This window comes from Cricetulus griseus, chromosome 3 (assembly GCF_003668045.3).
Source record: "Cricetulus griseus strain 17A/GY chromosome 3, alternate assembly CriGri-PICRH-1.0, whole genome shotgun sequence".
Lineage (NCBI taxonomy): Eukaryota > Metazoa > Chordata > Mammalia > Rodentia > Cricetidae > Cricetulus > Cricetulus griseus.
In genome coordinates, this window is record NC_048596.1 from 58,715,238 (window position 1) to 58,734,493 (window position 19,256).

The 19,256-nt window shown below is 48.7% G+C and overlaps 1 protein-coding gene across 6 annotated transcripts; it reads right to left on the bottom strand.

Annotated features, from left to right (window-relative positions):
* Window positions 1–383: 383 nt before the first annotated feature.
* On the bottom strand, window positions 384–8,319 carry Mrpl23 (mitochondrial ribosomal protein L23). 6 transcript variants are annotated; one of them, XM_027408870.2, is made up of 6 exons: window positions 8,167–8,188; window positions 6,482–6,544; window positions 5,525–5,651; window positions 4,502–4,584; window positions 3,792–3,865; window positions 384–619 (listed from the first exon to the last, which is right to left on the bottom strand). In XM_027408870.2, exons 1-6 carry the CDS (start codon window positions 8,171–8,173, stop codon window positions 476–478), a joined length of 498 nt encoding a protein of 165 aa, XP_027264671.1. In that variant the 5' UTR covers window positions 8,174–8,188; the 3' UTR covers window positions 384–475. The 6 variants fall into 6 exon arrangements, with proteins under 6 accessions (XP_027264671.1, XP_027264670.1, XP_027264669.1 ...); XM_027408869.2 differs by lacking the exon at window positions 8,167–8,188 and adding an exon at window positions 7,709–7,857 and having other exon boundaries at window positions 6,482–6,541; XM_027408868.2 differs by lacking the exon at window positions 8,167–8,188 and adding an exon at window positions 7,709–7,857.
* Window positions 8,320–19,256: the final 10,937 nt, after the last annotated feature.

Below are 19,256 nucleotides of genomic sequence, written 5' to 3' on the forward strand. Positions count from 1 at the left end.
AGCCTCTGGTCATGGTGGCCTGGCCTGGCTGTCTCCTTGCAATGACACAGCCCCTGGAGCCTGCAGATCTGCCTCTCATCTCCCTCATGCCCTTCCACATCCTTCCTGCTCCCCATCCCTCTCTGGTCCTTCCTGCCATTGTATCACACCAAAACCTGTCTGGACAGGCGATCCCCTCCTCCCCGCAATGAGGGCAATGAGGGCTGCAATCTGGGACTGTTTCCTGGGGCTCACACACTTGCCTGGCAGTGGGCTTCTGTTCCCACAGAGCCACCCTGAGCTGTCCTATCAGGTATGAAGGTTCACACTGCTGTCTGTGCTGCAAGCCTCCTGCACCACGTGTTAGAGACCCAGAGGCGCCATCCATGACAGAAAGCAAAGTGTCCATGTCTTTCTCCACAAAGGATTTTTATTTGGGCTTGTCAGAACCACTGTGCTCACTAGGTCTGTGGCCCAGTCCCTGTTAGCACACAGGTCATAGGCCAAACCAAGAAGGGATACCAGGGCACCGAGGGTCGCTGCTCTGCCTCTGCAGCTGAGGCTCCTCTTCCAGAGGGTCTGCAGGACTGGGGTCTTTCTCTGGAAAAAGATCTGGGAAGGTGAAGGTCTGCCCATGGGCCTGGAGAGAAAAACAGGGGCTTAGTTGAGAGCCTGAGGCTAGCCTTCCTATCTCACAGAGGGATTCAATCCCTAGAGGCTAACAATCCTGGACCCTGGATGACAAACAACAGGATGATGAGCCACCAGTGTCTCTAGGCAGGGTTCCTGCTGGGAAAACAAACACCTTGCAGTCCAGCCCTCCAACCTTTATCTATCAGCGGCAGGCTATTACTGGGACAATGGCCCTTTTCATGGACATTATCTCTTTACAGGGGTCTGCACCAGCCCAGGGCTCATTAAAAGCAGTCCAGCAAAGGCCCATTCACCAGGCGGCAGCCGGTGGAACTGGGGGCAGGAACTAAGAGCAGAAAAACAGGACACAAATGACGTCTGGTGCCATGCTAAAACTTTTTCCATCCAAAATATCTAAAGGCCTTCAGCCACATTAAAGGCCGCCCTCCTCCAGGCTCCGAACTTGGCAAATAAAATGCACACAACGTACAGAGAAACCTACATACGCAGCAGTCTATAAATCAAGCCTGGCTTTGCAAATTAACTGCTTTTACGTCTTTCACTACAAGTTCAGAGTGTGTCAGCATGGCCAAGTCCCAGCCTGGGGCCTCAAGCATGTGGGCCAGCACCAGTGAAGGCCCTGGGAGGGGGAACGAGCCAGTACTGCAAGGCTCTAAGCAGAAACAGGGCTGGGAGGTTCACTTTCCTGCTAACATCTCTAAGATAAGAGGTGTAAGAGGGAAGGGGCACAAAAGGGCCAACCTGGAGGCAGAGAGACCCCCCTCTTACCATTCCCTCTTGTCTCATATGTGAACAAAGAGGGAATTCTGAATCTGGGGCACCTTAGAAAGTTCAGCCAGAGTTGTGCACTTGGTTCCCAGACTCTTGCTTTGGGGCTGGGCATGCAGCTTAGTTGGTAGACTTCCTGCCTAGCATGAATGGGGCCCTGGGTTTACTCTCCAGTACCATAAAAACATGGGGCTGTTCATGCTTGGTGCTGTAATCAGCACTAGAGAGGTGGAGGCAAGAGGATCAGATGCTCAGGGTTATCCATGACTACACAAGGAGTTCCAGGCTAGTCTAGGCTACATGAGACCCTGTTTCAAAAATTTAAAAAAAGGAGGCAGTAGCTTATAAGCAGAGCTGACTGCTCACCTAGAACTGACTGCTGGGTTTGGTGGCAGCTGGAGCCCAAAATGATAGCCTGAGGTCCAGAGACAAAGATAAGACAGCCTATGCGGGTAGGTGTTGGGAAAGACCAGAAGTAACCAGAAAGGGACCCATTTCACCATCTACGGGTGCCCGTATGTCTTCTCTGAGGAATATCTCTAGAGATAATTACTTCATACTTTTAAAAAAATGTAGCCACCCACCCTTCAAGGAGGGAAAGCCGGTTTTGAGGGGCCCAAGGCAGGAAAAGAAAAAAGGCCAAGGGGAAAAGTGGAGAAGCTGGCTCCAGTAATCCCAGGGCCCCTGAGGGCCATTGTTGGGCTGGACTGTGCCTGCCCGCAGCATTTATTCTGGAGTCTAGGGCTCAGGGCCTGTGTGCAACACTCAGTCAAACACCATTCTGTGTAAACATGGTCAATGCTCTTTTTGTTATGTGGGGTCTGAGAGCTTGCTAAGGCTCCCTCCCCACCCGACCAAAAAGATGTTTATCAGGTTGTCAGGAGAAAAATGTGGACGCCCACCATGTGGGACCCGCCTTTCCACGTCCACACTCACAATGAACTGTCTCTCTCCCTCTGCTTGCCCCTTCCTGAGCCTCACAATGCAGCTACCAGAAGCCCCCCGCCCCCCAAAGGACATGCTAGAAGACAAAGACAGTCTTTGCAGATACAGCAGGGAAGTCCCAAACACTAACCATTTCTAGACTGGAGCTTGGAAGGAGGTGCGTTACAAATTTTAATTCTGATCAAGAAGCCTTGCCCAGTGGGGCCACGATGGGCCCCCATTTATCACAATTTCACAGAGGAAGGTGGACATGCCTGTTGGCAGCTGCAGACGCCAGATCTAAGAACTACTGAGTCCAGCTTTCATGAGTGTGGTGGGGCTGGAGGGGGGGATGTAGGGGCTCATATGTCTCAAAAGCCACTTGTAACCATAGCTGTCTCTGAAGTGACTTGTGGCAAATGCCAGCATACGGATGTGGCCCCACAGGCCGTGACAGAGACAGATGGGTGGATTCAACACCCAGTGCTCACACACACACAGGCCTTCAGACGGCCCAGGCCTTCTTTGCCCACCTGCATGGCTGATTTTATGTACAGCAAATATTAGGCCTGTTTAGAACAACTGTGGCTCTTTCTTCAGCAAAGCTGCCTGCCTCCCTCCCAGGGTCTTTGAACAAACAGTCATCTAGCCTAGGCGGGGTGGGAGGAGCCCATTCTCAATAGCATGACTGCCATCTAGTGGCCAGCTGTGGCGGCTGGGCTCCCTGGAGGACTGTTTACAATGAAACTGGAGGAACTGGAGGAAGCCCCCCAGTGAGGTTCAAGCAGTGTGTGTGTGTGTGGGGGGGTAGTTAATGGACCCTGACAAGTGGAGTCTTCCCGGCAAGATTCCCAGAGGTCAAAGGGGATTCTGTCTGGACACTGAGACCCAAGGGTGGTGGTTTAAAATCTGGCCTCAAAGACTATGGGCGAGAGCAAGCTTGAAAATGCATACTTTCTGGCAAGTCTGCAACTCAGTAAATAAAGGCCCAGGCTAGATTAGAGTCCTCTTTCTGGACCCCAGGCAAGGATGAGATGTAATAAGTAGCTTTGGTGCCTGTACTTGAAGAGTCACTGTCTTGATGAGACTGACAAACAGGAATGTGAAGACCCTTGTGCCCCAGAGATCCCAACCTCTTCACTGCTTTGGGCTCCTAGGGGGACATCAACTCTGTACCAGACCCAGGATCTGTCCAAGACCAGGTCTTCACAGAGCTGTGGCTTTCCACATTCCCTCTGATTTCTGTTTTCAACAAACACAAAGCCAAGGCATTCATTGGCCTTTAACACAAAATAAGGAATGGACTTCCTGAGCTCTGCAGAGGTACTCTGCTGAGGTGCACTAGGACCAGAGCTTTTCTCTCTCCAGGTTTCCAGGTCTAGGGTCCAGAAAGGTGGAGTGTATTGCACAAACAGCCCCAGGACACAGTTGAGACAATGAGCAGAAACAGGTCTGTTCTCACTCACCAGCTGCACGTAGGCTACTTTGTAGTCTGGCTTCTTGATCCTTACACTCTTGTGGTCCCTCCTCCTGTTGGAGCCTGTGAGGGGACAGCAGACCCTGCTTGAGATCCTGGCCGCTGATCAGTCTTACAGTCTAGAAACCATTTTCCAGTAAGGCACAGGATATCATCTGGAGGTGGGGGTTTCAACGGGTAGACTGAGCATCAGGAGGGGTCTCAGACAGATCTCCCAGTAATGCCACCAAAACCAGTTTCTATGTTTAAGTAAAAAGAGTCTTAGAAAATAAAAATGATAGCAAAAGATTTTTTAAAAAAAATAGAAGGGGCCTCTTTTCTCCCTGGTGAAATGTACGTTCTCTGGGCATTTCTCAGGGGGGCAGTACTGTCAGCCAGCCCTGAGCACTGGCTCTGCCACTGATGGGCCACATAAGGGTCTGTGGAGAAGACTGTGGAGATCTACTAGAGACCAGCCCAGGCTAAGAAAATGGTTTGAAGGAGCAGAGGACATTTCAGGGTCACAGCTAAAAGTGTTGGGGACCTTCAATGGACTACAAGGAAAGGGGCTGGGAGCAGACTTCTACCAAGGAGCCTATGTGACTCTGGCAAGTCACCCAAGTCCCTCCTGCCTCAGTTTCCCCTCATGGAGAGTCTGGAGACATCATGGAGTAGGCACAGAGCTATATCCTGGAGTCAAGCCAAAACACAGGTACCCACCATGCTGCACCCGCGTGCGCACAGCAGCCACAGGAACATTGTAAATTTGCTCAAGGTAATTCCGAAGGTCCACCCTGGTCATCCTGGACGAGACAGAAAGAAAACAAGTATGAGCTAAGCCTAGAAAAAAGATATCTTACCCAAGGATAAGGGCAAGAGTGCAGGAGCAGCTGTGGCTCCAGTCCTGTCCTCTCTCCAGATACAAGGATAAGTTAGGGCAATGAGAGCTTGGTTTCATTAGCTTGATTTACTTGGTCCTCTCTTGATCATCACCAGGAGCCAGCTGGGCTCACCCTGATAAAATGTAGAGCATCGGGACCGTTCCCAGGCTGGGCTCCTATCTGTGACTGGACTTGCTACTGTGGTCTATGAGACACTTGCTGCTAGAAAGGGGCCTCTAGGACAGGGTGGATGAAGCCCACAAAGGCTTTCAGTACAACCCTGGCCACCATAAGCTCCTGTGCATGTCTGTAAAGCTGAAGAGACCCTACCCCAATTTATATAGATATTTCCCCCTGCCCCTTGCATCCTGCTCCCTCTCCCCCAGCTGAGTTGGTGCCTGAGGCTTTTAGGACTCAGAGCAACACCAGCAGTCGGGATTGACTGCTCCTTCCTAAAAAAAGAAAAAAAAAAAAAATGGCACACTGAACTGAGCAGAAGGAGGTGAGGAACTCAGGGCTAACAATCTAGAAGCTCTGCAAATCTCAGCATGCTCCAACCCAGCCTCCGGGGACTCCTTTCCTGGGAAAAGGATGGAGGCAAGAATTCAACAAATCTCAGGCTTTCTGTTAAGCTTTCCCCAGGTGGAGGGCGAGCCAGGAAACCAGCCAAGAGCATGCTTGTTCTCTGGCTGCCTGAAGTTCTGCAAACATCAGGCCCCTCCACCATCCGCTGAGCAAGCAAAGCGGCCCCAGGTCTTTCCACCACAGGAAAAGCCCGGCCCTGGGGAGCTGAGCTAGAAAACAGGACAGGACCCACATCCTGGAGGCCGCTCCCCAGCCCCCAAATTCCTTTGGGACTTACTTACTCCATAGGGATTCGGAATTGCACAGTATCTTCAGGCTGGGCAGTACCAGGCCGCACCAGCTGGATGAAGAAGTTGGTTCGGAACACACGGAGCTGGGGACCACCCAGCTGGTAGAGGGGGTACCTGCTCAGGAGAAATTAAAGGTTTAGGGTTGCACACACACATACACACCAGTGCAACAGGCTCATGTGTTCACTCACACCAGTAGGGTCAAGGGGGCAGTTAATCATAGGAACTGTACCAGGACATGGAGGGTCACAGGGCCTGTCCCCGACTGCATGGTGTGATTAGTACATGGGGCGGGGGTGGGACAAGAAGTTTCCCAGTCCTTAGCCTCCCTTCTGGCGTACCAGGGTTATGGATACTACTGCAAGGGGCAGGGGGAAATATCTATATAAATTGGGGTAGGGTCTCTTCAGCTTTACAGACATGCACAGGAGCTTATGGTGGCCAGGGTTGTACTGAAAGCCTTTGTGGGCTTCATCCACCCTGTCCTAGAGGCCCCTTTCTAGCAGCAAGCCTATGGAAAGGGCAAAAGGGAAGCTTAAAAGAACAAAAAAAAAAAAAATGAAAACAAAACAAGAGCTGAGGATTATAGTATGGCATGGTGGTCATAGTCACAACTTGTAAAAATGTAAGAGAGCAAGGGGGGAGGACCTCATGGGCAGAGTGGTAGTGGTACTCCACTTGAAGTTACCACCTCCTCCGAAGGCCTACCAACTCCTGCTTCTGGGTGTTCCCATGGCCAGGGAGAAGGACCCCATTACTCTCCCCCTCAGCAAAGAAGAGCCCTTGTTCCTTGAGAGGGAGATCAGCAGGCTGGGGTTACTGATAAAGACATTACTGATAAAGACAGTGTTTGCAACATGGTGCTGGCAACACCTCACTGGATTCCTAAAACTACCCAAACAGGCAGAAGCTGCTAAGGATTTGGGGTAGCCACTGTTTCTCACCATTATCAGGCCTGTAGACAAAGCAGAATCTCTGCCTGGTGGTCTTATACACCTCCCAGCCTGCTGAACAGACATGGAAGTGGAGAAAGTCAAGGTCTGTGGACTTACTAGAGGTTCACAGTCCACGGTGCCCAGGTGGAAGATGGGTACACAGGACCACCTAGGGTCACACTGATAACCAGAGGTGTGGCATGTGGGTCAAACCCGGGAGCACCTAGACCTGTGAAAGACCGAGTTCCATGTGGATCTAGCTTTGGAAAAGTATATGCTGGCTCTCCAAGTTGAGAGAACACCACAGGAAAGGACCATGAAGGTAGCCTGGTGGGAGCTAAATGTTTGCCAAACTCAGTCACTAACGATCCAACCCTTGATCAAATCCATACATTGTTGCCAGATCTCTAGTGCCCTTGCAGAACCTCTGAGAGGACCTTGAGCTCTGTGCCTACAGCAGGCAGCAAGGAAGGCAGGGAAAAGACCCCCGAAAGAAGGGCGGGTTTTGAAGAGGGATATGGTGCCTTGAAGTCCAGGTCAACTGTAGTATCCAAGTTGGCCACACATTATCAGCAGGGCCCTAACTGTGGCCCAGCATTAGGACAAAATTGGGAAGACCTTCCTTAATGGTGGAAAGTGGGGTACAGCGTTCACTAAGCTCCCTGAATCTTCTAGTCTCTGAATTTTCAGGGTTAGGACCTGAGAGCAGAGGCCCTAAGACCACACTGGAACCATGAGGACTACCTGCACATTTCTGATTCCCCTACATCTGCCCTTGCCCACAAACTCTCCCCACAGACTGCCAGGCACATCCCAAGCCTGGTGACTCCCCTCGGAGTCACCTCCTCTTGGTCCCAGGACCCTCCCTGCTCTCCTAGCCTTGCTGCTCTTCTGAGGCCTGGCTTTTCAGGGTTCCTCTAACTTAACTTCCTTCCTACTGCTTTTTACAAACACCCCAAACAGTCTATTTCAAGGGGAACTCTTGGCTCTCCTCCCCTCACAACCTGGGCACCTGGTTCCCTACTGGTAACTAGGCTGCAACTTGCCCTTGGTAGCTCAGGTCTCATCCCTGATCTCACCCTGTCCCCACCCACCCAACATCCACTCACACATGGGTCCCACTAGCTCCCTGCAAAGCCAGGGGGTGAGTACGTGGCTGACTCACACAGCCCTGCTGATTCGGAGGGCCCTGGTCCCTCCTAGCCAGTCTGCGAAATAAATTACACGGGTGCCCACCAGGCAATTCCTGAAGTCCTCTCCCCAGCTGTGTGCAGGGCTCCCCAAATCCCGTCTCCATGAGAACCCCCCAAACCCACGTTAATGCTCAACACAGGGCCACCCATCCAGTGGGTCACGTGTTCACTGAACACGTGTTTCCTGCTTAGACTGGGAGGCCAGCCCTGCTGGCCACGTGGAGATCTGTGAACGCAGCAACTTTTGGGGGTTTGGGGCAGGGGTGCTGCGAGCACTGGCCGATCTCGGCCCAGCTCTGGCTATTTGCCAGAGCAGGCCCGAGCCGTTGGCTGTGATTGACAGCCAGCACACTACGCCGCGGTAGGTCTGCCGCGTGGACTCCTGCGGGAAACTGGCCGAGTGCGGGCGCCTCCTGCTTCCGGTCCTCGGGACCGCCCGGGCCCCGCGCCCACCCGACCTGGGCTGCGCTGCCCGCTCAGCCCGGCCACGACATTACTCACAACACATTCCGCGCCATGGCAGCCGCACCTCACGGTCCGGAAGGAGTGACACTCTGCACAGTGCCCGCGCTGGCACAGCGCCCCCTCGCTTCCGGAGGCCGCGCTACCCCTCTCCCTGCACCCAGGGCCACGCACGTTCGGTATCCCGCAAATTCCCACCCCCACCCGTGCACCACAAACTTCCCAGGCACCGCCCCCGGCACAGTGCACTCCGCCTCTCCGCCTGGCACACAACGCACAACCCCGCCCCTCACCGGGACCCGCAAAGAGCCCGCGAGCACACTGTACTCGTTGTTTGTACCCGTTGTTTCCACCCAGAACCATACACAGCAGAGTCCCGCGCACAACTCTGTGTACAATGTACCTCCCTGCTCTTCATCCTGTAAGTGCCCTACATCCACATGCTTCCCCACCCACAAGGGCACCGCGATTTGTCATGAGCCACCTCGTATTTTTGCACTGCTGGTTGCTGGATTCTAAAAAGGGCACCTACTGTCCTGCTTTCCCATCCCAACATAGCATTGTTCCTTCAAGCACTGTCATACACCCTGCACCCCCAATCTACTCTGAATCACACTGTCCCCTTGCTATAGATAGTCCAGCACTACCTTTGTTCCCACTCCCCTTTTTCGCCACTGGACTAAATCACCCTATAAGGCTCACCAAGGCCTGGTTGTCCAGCCCCCACCCTGTGTCCCACAGCCTAGCTGTACAAACATCCACAATGCCTTCCGCTATGCCCAGCTCTTTGTCTCTTTCTCTCCCACAGGCACATCAAGAGGCTACCTCCCATCCCCCATTCCACACAGGACCCTAACCCTCCTCAACAATTCAATCACAGCTTAGCCAACAATCCCTGGAGCAGCAGAGCTGGGGAAGGGTGGGGTGGGCTGGACCTCCTGTCTGAGGTCTAAGGCCCCTCTCCCAGCCCGGACTGGGTTGTTTTCCCTTCCAGGCTAGACTCCCAGGACCCCCTCCTTTCTCCTTCCCTCCCTTTCTTGGCTGCCCAGCCACATTTGCAGCCCAGCAGCCCTGCATACTCCCTGTCCCAGGAGCCCCTGGCCACACCTCCTCCAAGAGGCCACTAGCTTTCTTAGGCTTTTCTGTCCACTGACCCTCCACCCTGCACAGGGCCAGGGACCCTCCAGCCTGGCTCATACTAAGAGATCCCTGTCCATATCTCCTGTCCCTGACTTGGTGGTATTGTAGTTCTTTCCTGCTTGTGGGCCCCACTTTCCCTACAAGGTCTTCTCTTTGCTGGTTTCTAGCTCCTTCAGTCCTTGTTACTATCTGCACCCCATGGCAACATGGTTGCCTTTTGGGGTTGGGGGAGGCAAGGATGGAGATATCAGGTACCCTATAAGGGGCCATAGTGTACCTCCAGGAGGTTCTAGTTCCCAAGACTGGTAGTGCTGTGTTTCTAGATCTAGCTGGATAGAATAGTGGTGACTCTAGGACAATGGTTCTCAACCTTCCTAAGGCTGTGACCTTTTAATACAGTTCCTCATGTTGTGGTGACTCCCAACCATAAAATTATTTTCATTGTACTTTTGCTATTGTTATGAATCATACAGTAAATATCTGTGTTTTCTATAGTCTTAGGAGACCCCTGTGAAAGAGGTTGAGAACCATTGTTCTAGGAGAATCTGGAGTGCTCCCCCCATCTATTTAGTGATGAAAATGAGCATTGGGGTTACCTAGGATGAAGGAATTGAAGATGAGCAATGAAGTAATGAGCACAGGTCCCTGCCCATATGCCCAAATCTAGGCCTCCTGATACATACTGAGTGTGGCTATGGCCCACGAGACTGTTGGCTGGATAGGCTGTTTCACAGCAGCAGATGGCCTTAGCCTAGTCTGGGTTCTGAGCCCTCCCTCCCTACATCTCCAGGTCAGACTTGTCTCACCCTTCCTCTCCCTTCTCTTGTTGTTCAGTCTGACTGACCTACCACAGCCCTGTGTACTCCCCACTCCACACCTCTTCTAAGAGGCCACTGGCTAGAAGAGGGAACATGAAAAGTTCAGTGTTGATGTTTCCTTATTAAGCATTGTTGTAGCCATTTTTAAAGCTGCCAGTTGATGGGCTCAAAGTTGTAGCCCAAAGTTGAGTTCAAAGCTGGCCGTGCCTGCTGGGAAAGAGACTTGATAAACCCCATGGGTCTCAGAGACTGAATTTAGATTCATCAGGCTTGGAAACAAGCACCTTTACCCAAACTGAACTATCTTGCTGGCCCAGTCTAAAATGAGGTGGTTCTGAGACATCCCTTGGGAAGAAAGCATCGAAGTATGAGGCAACCATATATGTAACATATGGTGTCTAACTCAGGGAGAAAAGACTCCCTGAAGGGCAGGAGTAGAAAGGGCTGGGAATGAAGAAGTGCTGAGCATGGAGATGCCACAGGGCCTGGGAGCTGGGGTCCTCATGGCTTGGAAAAGGGAGAAGGAAGGGCCTTAGGAGAGTGATGAGCAACTGATCTTGGGACACACTCTAAAAGAGAATACGATGCCACTTCAAGTGCCTACCCCAAGCCTGTCCAAGGTTCCACAATGTTCTTCTGGTTGGAATTTTGAGGTTCAATGTCAGGTGTTTCTGGGACTGATAGATAGACAATGTAGGGGAAGGCTTTCGGGGACACACCAGATCCTCCCAACACCAACAGCAGTTCCGTTCCAGCTCAGATGTAGTGGTTGTGGCCTCTGAACAATCCACATCTCCAGCACTGGATAAACCAGACGTGGTGGGGCATGCTTGTGATCCCATCACAGGAGGTGGAGGCAACAAGTCTGAAGTCATCTTCAGCTACATGGTGAGTTGGAAGCCAGCCTGAACTATAAGAAACCCTGTCGCTTCCTCCACCCCAACAGGCATCCCTCTTTTCCAATTTGCCATTAGCTTTTCAATTTGAAGGTGACTTTCATAATGAATAATTGACATACCATATTTATAGTGGGCATTTGGGTTGGTGTTAACACAGATTGTCATCTGAGATGCCAATGAAGCATCCCTATGGCTTTGTGGTCCTTCCCACACCTCCTTGTTCCCTGCCATTTTTTGATGTGCCATGGGAAGAACTTGTTTCACAGTACATTTCTGCTGAGGTTCATCTCCCAGGTTCCCAGGTTGCTATGTAGTCAATTAGTATTTACCCTCATGGTCTGTCCTTCCCAGCCTTTGCTGCCTTGTCTTTCTCCTCCTCCAACTCTCAGTTGGATAGATAGATGACAGCTACAGAAGCTCATATCCTTTAGTTTACTATATAGCTGAGATGACCTTTAACTCTTAATCCTACCTCCCCCTCGAGAGTGTTAGTTCACAGGCAAGCCCTATCATGCTAGTTCAAGCGGTGCTGGGCATTGAACATGCGGGGCATGCTAGGCAAACATTCTACCAGCTAGCTGAGCTATATCTCCAGCCCTTCCTTTGGCTTGTTAATTTGTTTTTGAGCCGGAATATACCCTTGGATGACCTGGAATTCACAAAGACCTGCCCACCTCTGCCTTCCTAGTAGAGTGCTTCCAATTAAAGTCATGCCAGGTACCACCGCATCTGGCTCTTTTGGCTTTTTGGGACATGATCTCACTAGGTAGATCAGGCTAGCTTCAAATTCTGCAAAGTCATTCTGCCCTGCTTCCACAATGCTGAGATTACAGACGTGAGCTATTATACACATTTTGCTGACCAGCTTCTTCCATGTGCCTCTTGCTGTTCAGATCTTGACCCAACACTTTGCTTTTGGGGTGTTTGCTTTCAAATTATTGATTTTTGAGAGTTCCTTAGGGATCCTGGATCAGACCTAAAGAATCTCATACTATGCAGAGATTCTCTCTCTTGGTCCCTAGCTTGTCTCCTCAAGTTACCATTTGAAGAACCAAATTAATAGTAATAATAATATAATAATAATAATAATAATAATAATGGATTCCAATTTGTCAATTTGTTCTAGAGAATGTGCTTTTAATGTTGTGCCAAATGCTCCTTTGAATGTCCCCCAACCACAAAGATTTTCTCTTGTATTCTGTTCCTACTATTCTTTTTTTTTTTTTTTTTTTTTTTGAATAGACTCTACATCTAGTATGGGGTATGAACTCTGTTATTTAATTTATTTATTTTCATTTTCTCTTTTTGTATTTGGATATTCAGTTGTTTTAGCCAATTTTCTCTAAGAAGCAGTTTTACACCTAGAGGCTTTTGCACCTTGTGTTGAAAATCAGTGACAGCTCAGTGGGTAAAGGAGCTTGCTGTGCAAGCTGACTACCGCAGTTGGATTCCCAGGACCCACATGGAGAAAGCCAACTTTCAAGAGTTAGCCTCTGACCTCCACATAAGCACTGTGTCGTCCATGCCCTCCACATAAAATAAATAAGTACATGTAATAAAAAATGTTTTTTTTTTTCCAGTCCTGCGTGCTCATCTCTGGACCATCTTGTTCCTTTGATCTATTTCGGTGTTTTATACCCATGCCACCTTGTTTGGAGTTTTTGTTCTCAGAATGTAGGCTCTTTGATTTTATTGTTCTTGTTCAAGGATGTTTGGGCTGTTTGGGGCCATTTGCTAGATTCTGTCCACAAAAACATCACCAGTGATGATGTTTACAGGGGATCTGATCTGTAGAGCATTGTAAGGAAACCCTGGTGCCACTGTAAAGTATGCGTGCATTCAAAAGTTGGTTCAACGGGAAGTTTTTTAAGAGCAGAAAAAGGGAGACATTTGCGTAAGCTCCCTGAGAACAAAGTTCAATCTTGAAGAGCCAGGGGCGGCTTTGGCGCCAGCTCCTTGGTGGAGGTACCTCCACGGAGTTATGTGTTCTGTCCAGAGTGTCTTGTAGGCATTGCTGCAGGCTTAAAGAATGTTAAAGATAAACTTTGTTGCAGAAATCTGTGCATACGTGCAGAGCTGACCCGGGTGTGGAATGAGAAGAAATCTCTGGTGGGCCTTCAGAATGCGCCTGAGAAAGTAGTTATCTCAGCCAGTCAGGCAGGAGGTCTTTATTGCTTCCCGGCTCTCAAGTTGTTTGGGTCTGACAAGAACAATTTTATCTCAGTCTCAGCAGGTTTCACCATCGGTTTAAATTTTACAATCGCCAGTTAATTTTTACAAATTCAGGGAGAACTGGGCTGCTTATCAACGTTAGCCCCTCAGCAGCCTCATTTATCCAAGGATGTCCTTCACTTTTGTTTTTTGCTTTTCAATGTATTGGTATCTCACACTGTCAGAACTGTCACTAAGCATGCTGTATTTTTATATCACTGGAAAGTGGCATCTTGAAGATGTCAATGCCAGACCATTCTGTGGAAATAAACTTGACCTTGTGTATCCATCTTGTCTCTTGCAACCTTACCAAACCCATATTTGCAATTTTTTAATAGATTCTATCAGATAAGATGCCTGTGCTATCTGTAAACAAAATCACTTTCAACTTTCCCTTCATATCTGCAGCTGCTTCTCCTGCAATTGCCCAAGTGAGCAACCCCCCTGGAGAAATGCAAGAGGGCGCAGCAGGGGCTGGGACAGCAGCTATCCCAGGCCCCTTCTTGTTCTCAGCAGGGGAGGAGGGGGACTGCCTTGGACCTCTTGGAAGAACTGAGGGAGTTCTCCACACCACTGCTGAGAGCTGCTGTTTTCCCCCTTAAGTCAGGAATGAATGTTTGCTAATGCCATTCCTGTACTTAAATGGGATGATCAAGTCAGCTGGGCAGGTGGGTGGTTTGTAATCCCAGCACTCAGAAGGTGGAGGCAGTAGGGTCAGACATTTGAGGCTAACCTAGGCTACATGGTTAGGGCTGACTTCCCTGAGCTACAAGAGATTCTGTCTCAAATAACCAATGGCCAAAAACCATCAACCTGTGTTTTTCCTTGTTGAGTTCCTCATACAATGGGTCACTTTGGTTTTCCAGTGTTACAGTAACTGTTCATTAGTTACTGAGATGGATCACTGTTGATTGTCATGCGTTATCTTTTTTATGGAGAGCTGGATTCTGCTGCTTAAAATTTTAGTTTTGTGTGTGTGTGTGTGTGTGTGTGTGTGTGTGTGTGTGTGTGTGTGTGTTTGGGGCAACCCACACTGTTGTTTTCTTATAATGACATTGATTTTGTGTAGGATAATCTGACCTTGTGTAGTTGGGAGGTACTCTTTCCTCTTTATTCTTTTTAAGAATGTATATAGTGGCTATTAACGCTTCTTTAAATATTTAGTCAGATCTTCTGGAGAAGCCATGTCCCTGGGGGGTTTAGGTGGAAAGGCTTGAGTTGCTTTTTACACTGTGAGCATTCCTAGGGCCCTGCTTCTCCACAGCTCTGGAAGTTTGAGTTTTTCGAGAAATGTGTCCATTTAGTTAACTTGTCAGTTTCATTAACATAAAGTTGTTCAAAATATTTCCTTAGAGGCTGTAATGGTGCCACCTCACTCTTTCCCTATGGTGACAATTTCTAGGTCCCCCACCCCCACCCCATCACATTAGTCAGGGGTTGATCAATTCTACTGATTCTCTAAGAACAAGGTTTGGGGTTTCTTGATTTTTTCCCATTGCTTTTTTGTTTCTGACCCCCCCAGCTTCCACTTCCCGGCTGGATCATTTCCCTCCTCCTGCTTCCTTTGGTCCGGCTGTTTTTCTTTTTCTGTGTTCAGAGATGTGAGAGCTGAGATCCCCGGGTCAAGCCCTTTCTCAGTTTCTCACACAGGCCTTCGGCGACAAGCGTTTCCCCTGAGTGCCTCCTGAGTGGCGTTTCTTAGCCCTCAGCGCTGGGTGTTCATTTTCATCCTGTTGAGAACACTCCCCAATTTCCTTGTTGAGTTTTTTCTTGTTTAAAAGTATGTTATTAAGTTTCCAAATACTTGGGGATTTTCCAAGGATCTTTCTGTTATTGATTTATAATTTAATTCCATTATGGTCAAAGCACATACTTTATAGGGCTTGAATCCTCTCAACCTATTAAGGCTGATGTAAAGGTCCAGAATTCGAGCCAGTGTGGGCGAGCATTTCCTACACACTGGGAAGAGCATGCCTCAGAGGGGATGCCCTGCCACTGTCAATCAAGCCACCTTAGTTGATTGTATGGTCAGGTCCACCCCAGGCTTGCTGGTTTTCTGCTCACTTGTGCTGTTAATTATTGGGAGACGGTCACTAAAGTGTTAGACCACCAGCCGATGTTTCTCACCCTTGTCTTTTCTTAAACAATGTCTCACTATATAACCCAAGTTGGCCTCACACTCCCAATCCTCCTGCCTCAGCCTCTCCAGTGCTGGGATGGTCATGGCACACTGGACACATTGCAGCCTGGCTCAGCTGGGGATTCCTTTCTTCTTTCTTTCAGTTCTCTGAGTTTCTGCTGGCATCATTTGAAACTTTGTTATTTCTTTTAAACCATTTGTGTCTACATTTAAAGCATTGCGGGGAAGGGGGTGGGGTGGGAAGGGTGGGCAGTGGGAGGGGGGGTGTCTTTCTTTTTTTTTTAAATCCAGTCTAACAAGCTTGATTTTTTCCCCCTTCCTTTCTTTCTTTGCCAGTATGAAACAGATTTGGATCTATTAAAAAACATTTTTATTTTCTTTTAAATGTATTTTTATTTTGTATGTGTGAGTGTGTTTCTATATGTATATCTGGGGATCTGGGGATCAGTGTCCCCAGAAGGCAGAAGATCCTCTGGGACTGGAGTTACAGATGGTTGTAAGCTGCCATGTGGCTGCTGGGAATCAAACGAAACTCTTCTGAGAAAGCAGCAAGTGCTTTTAACCACTGAGCCATCTCTCTAGTTTCTAAAAAGGCATTTTTAGTAATGATTTTAAGCACTAGGGTTAAGGTAAAGAAAAAAGAAGAAAGATAAACACGCCCAGGAGTATGAGTATGGGCTATTCTAAGACAAAGTAACTGTTTTATTAATTTGTCACATATAGTCCAGGGATGGAAGCTGTGCACTGTAATACTAGTACATATGTGGTGCTGGGGATTGACCCCAGGGCTTCATGCTTACCAGGCAAGTCCTCTATGGTTGGAGCCACGTCCCAGCCTCAGTTTGCAGTCCGCTGCTTAACTGGGATCTTAAGACCAATCACTTAGTTTTGTTTGGCTTTGCATTTTGGATGCTGGAGATGGAAGTTGGGGCCTTGTGCATGCTAAGCACACATTCTATCTGAGCAACTGCTTCCTGCCGTTGTGCTTAGGACCATTTCCAACCCACAGCCTTCATAGCTGCTTGTTTTGTCCCATGCCCCCCCCTACCCACTGACCCCCAATTCCACTTTGTGTTGATTTGAACTTATATTCATCTCTTCATTCCATGTTTTTTTCACCAGGGCCTTCCAGCTGAGCCCCCCGCAGTCTGTCTTAGTAGGTACCTTGGGGTCTCATTCAGCTTCACCCCATTTGCTTTCGCTTGGTGACCCCTGCTCCTTTCCTGCTTTGTTTCTGCTTGATGGGTTTTATGGGACCCCGGACATCCTGAGTTTTGTCTCAGCAAGTGCTTAATATCTTTACATTTCTATAAATATTTTTAAGCTTTGTAGTTGACAGACTGCATGCCCAGCACACATGAAGCCCTGGGTTTGATCTCTAACACTGTAGAAACCGAGTAAGCAGGCTGTAACCCTATCTCAAAACATACACACACAGAGGCGGGGGGGGGGGGATGTGGGGGTGGGGGTGGGAGTTGGATCTTTCAGGTCTTGTTTTTATGATTTCTCACAGGCAGGTCTGGAAGAATGTTCAGCTCCAGGCCAAAGGTCCCCAAGACTTGGGCAAGGTTTCCCAGACCCAAGACCTGTGAGCCTGCAGCCCTCTGCCCTGGCTGGTGGGAACAGCCACCATTCCTGGGCCTGGGAAGCTGCAGTGCTCAGAGGGCTGTTTCCCAGGCTCGTGTTGGCCCCAGTCATGCTTGCTGTGCAACTGACGGGGGTTTGCAGGACCCCAGGTTCTCCCACTGTGCAGCACTGCACTGCCCCCCCCCACCCCCAGTCTGTCTCTTGAACTCCAGTTACCTCAGCCCCTCAGCCCCTCTGCTCAGCTTTTTCACTCAAGTATCCTGAGGCTCCACCTTGTTCCCTTCCTGCTTGAGGCCTGGGAATTCTCTCAGGGAAGAGAGCTAGGCAGTGAGAGGCCCCTAGACGTTTCCGTTGCACAGGGGTCATTGTCTTTGCCAGCTGATGTGCGGCGCCCTAGACATCATTGTTCCACGGCTTTGTGTCTGTTTTGTTTTGTTCTGTTGTTTTGTTGGCTGCTGCAGGCAGGAGGGTAAATCCGGTCTCTATTACTCCATTTTAGCCAGGAGTGGAAATATGCCTTTTCATTTTGATGGACAATGTTTTGACATATAGAAATTTAAAGTTTCCCAGCACTTGGGCAGGCAGAAGGATCAGAGAGAGGTTCAAGGTCATATTGAGCAACACCATGAGTTTAAGGCCAGCCTGGGCTACATAGTGAGTTTAAGGCCAGCCTGGGCTACATGAGACTCTGTTTCAAAAACATTATCTTTTAAGAGGTAGAATTTACTAACCTCCTTTCCCTCCACAATTCTGTTTGTTTGTTTTAAAGTGGGAAAAATGTTTCTCAGTCTGAAAACAAAACAAAAAAACAGATTTTACTATCCTTCTGAATTTTTAATTTGTTTTAAAACACATTTTATTTATTCTTTGAACATTTTATACACATATTCAGTGTGTCTTGATCACATCCACCCTGATTTTATTTTTAACAATCTTTCTTCTGCTGAACTTCCTAATTCCCTTTAGTTATTGGCATAAAGCAAAAATCTCATTCTCTTTTTTTTCCCCTCCCAAATATATATTTTATTTTCCCATCCTTCCCCGTTAAATATATCCCCTTCTCAACTGGGCTGTCCCCACACTCCCCCCCCAAACTCTCATGTGTTCACAGTTTTACGCTGATAGACACTGTGGGAAAAGGATGAATGCTACAGTCTAGGAAAGCAGAGGGCATGGAAGGCATGGTCAGGGTGTCCCTGCTGAGCTTGTCACTTGGTATCTGGGTGGTCTGGGGGCTTTGTGGGGACTGGCCTGAGCTTCTGTGTGCTGCTCTGGGAATCCAAATGTAGGATCCACGTTCTTTGCTGTGAGGGTCAGGGGAGACAAAGACCGAGGAGGCTTTGTGCAGTCTCAGCAGGCAGGGAGCACACCTTCTGAGACTGGACCCTGCTCTTTCTTAGCTGTGTCTGCATGTTTCTTCTGTATTGAATATTAGATTTGTCACTCCAAAGGCTGCCTTCACTCTCAGGAAAACCCTATTCGAATTCTAGTTGATCCTGAACACTGCCTAACCTGTCATCCCAGCACTTGGAAGGTAGAAGCAGGTTTGGCTACATAATGCCAGATTTGGCTACATAATGAGTTTGGAGTCAGCTTAGACTACATGAGACCCTGTCTCAACAAACAGACAATCAAATAGAAAACAATTTTGGTTAAAAAAAAATCTGTTAAACTATACAGTATGCACTAATTTTGAAAAAACAATTACCTTAAGAGTCAAGCTCTCTGTGTAAAAGCTTGATTTTTTTTTCTGTTTTTATCTTTTCCTCAAGTTTCATTTTAACATGTTTTAGTAGTTTGAAATTTTCTTTCTGTAGACTAGGACAGTTCTCAGGAGGATCGTGTCTAAATACTTTTATGCCTTTGGTTTCGGCTGTTGTTTTTATGATTTTTTTAAATGGAAACTTACCCCCCCTTCTGTATCTTCTGGCTGGTTGCTGGTGGAAAATAATAAAATATATTGATTTACAATACACACTTCGCATCTGACTGCTGCCTGAACCCCTCATTCATCCTGAGAACTCTTCCGCCGGCTCTCTGGGGGCCGTAAGAATGTGGTATTTTGGTCTCCTCCTTTCCAGAAGTTATACATCTTATTTCCGTTAAACATCTTTTCGCATTGTCTTGGGTTTTCAGACCCGGGTAAGGCAGTAATGGCAAAAGCAGGCATCCGTGCGTGGTTCCTGCCTGAGCTGGGGGCTCGGGGCTTCACTGGCTGGACAGACAAAGATAGGGTTTATTTATGGCTTTCCCTAGTTACTGCAGTTTTTGTTCTGTTTGCTTGTGAACATAAAGATAGAGTTTTTGCGATGTCCTTCCCTCCATAGAAAGTAG

What these genes read in the sequence shown, in the direction of transcription:
- Mrpl23 (XM_027408868.2), bottom strand. Translation starts at nt 7,769, where the DNA reads ATGGAGACGGGATTTGGGGAGCCCTGCACACAGCTGGGGAGAGGACTT. An exon ending in AGGACTTCAGGAATTGCCTG is followed by an intron (nt 6,545 to 7,708) that starts GTGGGCACCCGT and finishes ATGTCTGTTCAG; the next exon opens with CAGGCTGGGAGGTGTATAAG. An exon ending in TCCGAATCCCTATGGAGTAA is followed by an intron (nt 4,585 to 5,524) that starts GTAAGTCCCAAA and finishes TGTCTCGTCCAG; the next exon opens with GATGACCAGGGTGGACCTTC.